Genomic DNA, 6,164 nt, shown 5'->3' on the forward strand with positions numbered 1-6,164 from the left:
GATTTCAAAAATAATTTGCTGGGGCTGCCTCTTTTCTTATGTGAAAACACAGTATGGGGGTACTTCTTGCAGTTTGGGTTTCTTACGCAGAAGTCACAAATGCTTAAGTGATTCTCTTTTAATACATTTGCACTTCAGATGCATCTTTGCTTAAGGTGTGTCCGCCTTGATTTCTATTTTTGTGCCAAAGTTTTCTGAGCCGAGTCAACTTTTGTTCTCTAGTGATACAAGAAAGAAAGAAAAAAGCTTGTTTTGTGGGTTGTTTTTTTTTTAAACCAAACGATGCTGTTTCTTATTCTGGTGTCATAAGCTTCCTGAAATTCCTGCTCTCTCCCTCCTTCCCCACCTCTGTTTCTGGGAGACTTGCAACATGAGTTGGGGGGTTGTTGCGTTCCAGAATCTTAAGCCAGTAACAAGTGTGGGCTAGTCAGCGTAACTAGCTGAACATTTCTCATCTCACTGGTCGAGGTCTTCTGTGTCCCTAATAAGAAGCGTAATTAACGTGCCTGGAGCTCTTCCCCAGGGTCCTTCTTCAGCCGCTGCATGCCTCCGGACCGGACCACGATGCAACCTGTGACGCCTTCTGGTCCCCATGGTCGCCAGCTCCGGCGCGAGGCCCGTCCCCTGCAGGAGGGGCCGGGGCAGGCGCTCGCCCTGACCGAGCACTTGGGGCTCCCGCGGAGCCTTCTGGCGCAGCTCCGCCTCACCTCGGAGGAGGGAGCCTACTCCCGTCGGTTCGCCTCCACAGCTTTCGACCCCTGCGCTGGAAGGGGCCACCTCTCCCCTTCCCCCGCTCCCCCAGCGCGGCCCGGCCCGGCCCGGCCCCACGGGCGCTGCTGCCACAGCACACGGCGGGGACGGAGGAGCCCCGGCCCCGCTACCCGCGGGTGACCGCTGCCCGCGCCCCGGGGAAGGCCGCAGGGGGTCCCCGTACAGGCGGGAGAGCGAAAGACCCCGCAGGGGCCGGAGCCGTCCGGTTCCCGACCGCAGAGACGCGCCAGCTCCGCCAGAGGTTGGGGGGGGGTAGCGGGGGCGGGAACCGCCCTTTGCCCGCGCGGCCGCCCGGGCGGGGCGGCGGGGCCGCCGGGAGTGGTGACGTGTCCCTTAGGCCCCGCCCCCGCACAGGGTATATAAGGGGCGTCGTGCACGCCGTCGGTCTTTTTCGCTACGGGTTTGCCGCCGCCTTGCAGGTGAGGTGCGTCCGCGCGGGGCAGGCCGGGGCAGGGCCGGGCCGGGGGCCCGTGCACCCTGGGGGCCCGGCGAGCGCCGAGGTCGGGCGTAGCCGCCACCGCGGAGCGGTGCGCTGGGGGGTGGGAGCCGGGGGGGGGAGGGGCGGGGGGCGCTGGCGGGGGAGCCGGGCAGGCGGGAGAGTGCACGCCGGGGAGATGGCGGCGCATCGTCCCCCTCGATCCCCGCCCCGGGCTGGGGCCCGGAGAGCGGCGTGACCATGCCGGCGTGGGGCACGAGGCGCCCGGCCGCCTGCCGCGCGGGCGGCGGTGTGGCCGTCGCGCCGGAGCGCGCGATGCGTGGCGGGGGGCGGCGGGGCCCGTCGGCCGCCGCCTGGGCTGCGGTGGGGGAGGGGGGACGGGGCACGAGTCAAAAAAATGGCCGCTCGCCTTTCCTGCCTGCCGCAAGCTCCACAAAATGGAGGACGCGGCGGCCCGGGTGGGGTGAGTCACACAAAGGAGCGGGCCGGCCCCGCCCTCCGCGCTCCCCGTCAGCCCCGCCGGGCCCGCCGCGCCGCCGCCCCGCTCCCCGGCCGCCGCGGGTAACTCGAGCCCGGCGGCGGCGCGGGAAGGGGGCGACGCGAGGGGCGCTCGGCGGGGGCCCCCGGTCGGCGCCCGCCCGCTCCGCCCCTCCCCTCCCCCGACGGGGCGGGGCCGGGGCCTCCATCCCGGCCGGGCCTACCCGGGCCGCCCTGCGCGCGGAGCCGCCATCGCCCGCGGCGGCCTGCTGCGCCCTCGGCCGGGTCCCCGCCGGCGGCCCTGGGGAGGGCATCCGCGCTGGAGGCGTAACGGGTGTTTTTCTGGGGAACTTTCAGGTGTCGATTCTCTTTTGCCGAAAGAAAAAACTTAGCTAACATCCGAAATGGGAAAGGAGAAGACCCACATCAACATCGTTGTCATCGGCCACGTCGATTCTGGCAAGTCCACCACCACCGGCCACCTCATCTACAAATGTGGCGGTATCGACAAGAGGACCATCGAGAAGTTCGAGAAGGAAGCTGCTGAGGTGTGTGGGCCTGTGACATCCCGCAAAATTTTGGGGTGCAGGAATGAATAGAGAGATTCAGTTGCAAAACTAGGTTGCAGACTGTTCTGTGGCCACAGGGAGGCAGTTTGGTTGCAGCCGTCCCAGTAGCTGAAAAAGTGCGTAAGTGTTCTGTGGCCACAGGGCGGCAGTTAGGTTGCAGTTGTCCCTGTAGTTGAACGAGTGCTAAAGTGTTGAATCCGCCATTGTTAGTTGGCGAAGCTCAAATTGTGAAGTGTAGGACACGAGGGAAAAGAAAGGTAGGCTGAAGCTGCATCTGCACATTTACGTCTGGAATCATCATTTAAGTGGAGTTCCTAGCTTCAGTTTTTGCATACACGAGGATAAAATTAAAGCAGCTCTGATAAGGTTAACATCTGAAAATGAGAAAGGTGTGGATTTTGATGTTTGAGTCTGTAGAAAGTCCTATTGATCATACTTTTTTTTTTTCTGTGTAATAGCAGCGTAAGGTCTTAATAAGCATGTCACAGAATGAAGCATAGTGAATGTTACGCTGACTGGCAGTCAAAATGTTCATTATCGCAGGGACTGCATTAGTAAGAGAAATTTGTAGAGGACACTTGATAGTAGGGCTTAGGCTCAAGAAAGCTAGTGTAAAGATGTGTTAGTGCAGTTAACAAGCTGTCAAGAGGGCTAAACTGTCAACAGGTTAAATAACAGGAAACAGTTGGCATCTCTCACTAGTATTGCCAAGTGTATCTTGTTGCTTGTTTTGCAAGCAGCAACATTTTTCAGTATTAAATGAGTTACTATTCTTAGATTTTGCTCTGCAGCCAGTGTGTGATCTTTCTGAAGTAAATGCAAATCTGTATTGCTCTTTTTAAACAAGAAAAAAAAACGAGTTTTTTTAAATCCATAGATGGGCAAAGGTTCCTTCAAATATGCCTGGGTCTTGGACAAGCTGAAAGCTGAACGTGAGCGTGGTATTACTATTGATATTTCCCTGTGGAAATTTGAAACAAGCAAATACTACGTCACCATCATTGATGCTCCTGGACACAGAGACTTCATTAAGAACATGATTACTGGAACTTCTCAGGTATGTAAATAGAACTAAGGATTTTGGGAGTTCAGGCAGGTTGTTCCTTGGTTGGTTGGTTGGGGCGGGGGGGGGGTGGTGGTGGTGGTGTGTGTCCGCTAATACCTTGACACATGTGCAAGCGTTATAATGAGGGTTTTTTTCTTTCTTTTCAAAGGCTGATTGTGCTGTCCTGATTGTTGCTGCTGGTGTTGGTGAGTTCGAGGCTGGTATTTCCAAGAACGGGCAGACCCGTGAGCATGCCCTTCTGGCCTACACCCTGGGTGTAAAACAGCTGATTGTTGGTGTCAACAAGATGGATTCCACGGAGCCACCTTACAGCCAGAAGAGATATGAAGAGATTGTCAAAGAAGTCAGCACTTACATCAAGAAAATTGGCTACAACCCAGACACCGTAGCTTTTGTGCCAATTTCTGGTTGGAATGGAGACAACATGTTGGAGCCGAGCTCTAATGTAGGTTTGACATTTGTTTATATTAAGAAGTGAAGCTAGGAGGATTATTGAGATAAATTACACAGTAGTAAAATGCACGTTTTTTAATAGCTACGTTTGGAAGTGCTGAGGTCAAAAATCAAATTCTTAACTCTCCAATAGTATACCGAGATAACGCCAAGATATGCCACTTGGTGTTTTCTAGCCTTGTGCCCTTAAAATTGGCAGACAGTTTATGCCTGGACTTGTTTTTTTTACAGATGCCCTGGTTCAAGGGATGGAAGGTTACTCGAAAGGATGGCAATGCCAGTGGAACCACCCTCCTGGAAGCTTTGGACTGTATCCTGCCACCAACTCGTCCAACTGACAAACCTCTGCGTCTGCCTCTTCAAGATGTCTACAAAATTGGCGGTATGTGTTCTCTATAATGCTTCTCACTTGCCAGCAACAGCTAATGTGTGGGACAGAAATGCAGTTGTTTGCCCGATAGCTGTTTTTTGAAGTGCAAAAATGCAGCATACTTGCCTCAATGCAGCATACTTGACATACTTGAGGCAAGTATATACACTCCACATATATTTGTGGAGCTGAATTACTAACGTTGCTTCTCTTTTGCAGGCATTGGTACTGTACCAGTTGGCCGTGTGGAAACTGGTGTTCTGAAGCCAGGCATGGTGGTTACATTTGCCCCTGTCAATGTTACAACTGAAGTAAAATCTGTTGAGATGCACCACGAAGCCCTGAGTGAAGCTCTGCCTGGTGATAACGTTGGCTTCAATGTTAAGAACGTGTCTGTGAAAGATGTTCGCCGTGGCAACGTTGCTGGTGACAGCAAGAACGATCCTCCAATGGAAGCTGCTGGCTTCACTGCGCAGGTAATTTTTGCAGCCGTTTGAAATACAGCTCTGGATTGTGAAATACTAGAGTTTTGTACTAGTAGGCTAAGTTATAAAGTGACATAGATTTGTGCTCTGAGATGTATTTGCTTGAAGCAAATCACATGAAAGCCCTGGCTTTGGTGGGACACATTAGTGTTCAAAATTAATCCCGGTATCAACTTCGCTTTCTTGGTTTTCTAGGTTATTATCCTGAACCACCCTGGCCAAATTAGTGCTGGTTATGCCCCTGTGCTGGATTGCCATACTGCTCACATTGCGTGCAAATTTGCTGAGCTCAAAGAGAAGATTGATCGTCGTTCTGGCAAGAAGCTGGAGGATGGCCCCAAATTCCTGAAATCTGGAGATGCTGCCATCGTTGATATGATCCCTGGCAAACCCATGTGTGTTGAGAGCTTCTCCGATTATCCTCCTCTGGGTAAGACGTCTCCTAAAAATGTGTTAATCCTGATCTCTGGAAAAGACGCTCCTTGATTTTTAGTATCGGGATGTAGTGTGTTCTGTAAAATGCTATTAAAAGCTGTGACTTCAATAGAAACTTCAAAGTAACCAAAACTTACGAGCACAGGGGTAGTCTCTAGATAATTGTTTCTGTGTCCCAGTCTCATGCAGTTTACTGTACTAGAACGGTTTTTGCCCACTTACCCAAGTTGCATGTTAACTGCTGTGCAGGTAACACTGCGGGTACGTAGCCCTGGACAAAAGTCATGAAACCTGTTTCTGTTTTCAGGTCGTTTTGCTGTGCGTGACATGAGACAGACGGTTGCTGTTGGTGTCATCAAGGCAGTTGACAAGAAGGCTGGTGGAGCTGGCAAGGTCACAAAGTCTGCCCAGAAGGCCCAGAAGGCTAAATGAAAATTCTGTACATCAGCTGCCACCTCAGTCTTAATCAGTGGTGGAAGAACGGTCTCAGAACTGTTTGTCTCAATTGGCCATTTAAGTTTAATAGTAAAAGACTGGTTAATGATTACAATGCATCGTAAAAGCTTCAGAAGGAAAGGAATGTTTGTGGACCATTTGTTTCGTGGCAGTTTAAGTTATTAGTCTTTAAAATCGATAAATTTTTTAAAATGGAGACTTGACCAAAAATCTGTCACAGAATTTGAGACCATTAAAACAAAAGTTCAATGCTGCGTCTCTGTGTTCTTTGGGTTAATGTTACATTTATAGAAAAACCTATATACAGTCCTGGTGGGATCAGAAAGGATGAGTGTTACTTCAGTACGTTCAGAAGTTGCAAAGCAAATAACTCTGATCTGTTGCTCCTGAAGAGTAGAGCAAAATTCAGCTGCAGGTTTAGTGTTAACTGGTCTAAGCCTTAAAAAAATTTACTTCTGTGGTGCTTTCTTCTTTAAAGATGGTTTCTAGATTGTATAGCACAAATACCAGGTAACAGTTACGGTATTTTGGTGCATTCTGTGATGCATTGAGTAAACCAAGAAAACTTTATACTGGGAAGAAGAAAGTGTGTGAACAAAAAGACATTTAACTTTAAAGTAGTATAAGCAAAGAATCAAGTATTGGG

General features: G+C 51.4%; 1 protein-coding gene across 2 annotated transcripts; it reads left to right on the forward strand.

Moving 5' to 3' along the window:
* The first annotated feature begins 1,155 nt into the window (after positions 1–1,155).
* Positions 1,156–5,772, forward strand: EEF1A1 (eukaryotic translation elongation factor 1 alpha 1). 2 transcript variants are annotated; one of them, XM_059829340.1, is made up of 8 exons: positions 1,156–1,190; positions 2,042–2,232; positions 3,131–3,310; positions 3,468–3,764; positions 4,004–4,154; positions 4,362–4,618; positions 4,823–5,057; positions 5,370–5,772. In XM_059829340.1, exons 2-8 carry the CDS (start codon positions 2,089–2,091, stop codon positions 5,492–5,494), a joined length of 1,389 nt encoding a protein of 462 aa, XP_059685323.1. In that variant the 5' UTR covers positions 1,156–1,190; positions 2,042–2,088; the 3' UTR covers positions 5,495–5,772. The 2 variants fall into 2 exon arrangements, with proteins under 2 accessions (XP_059685323.1, XP_059685317.1); XM_059829334.1 differs by having other exon boundaries at positions 1,172–1,195.
* Positions 5,773–6,164: the final 392 nt, after the last annotated feature.

The sequence above is a fragment of the Gavia stellata genome, chromosome 2 (assembly GCF_030936135.1).
Source record: "Gavia stellata isolate bGavSte3 chromosome 2, bGavSte3.hap2, whole genome shotgun sequence".
Taxonomy (NCBI): domain Eukaryota; kingdom Metazoa; phylum Chordata; class Aves; order Gaviiformes; family Gaviidae; genus Gavia; species Gavia stellata.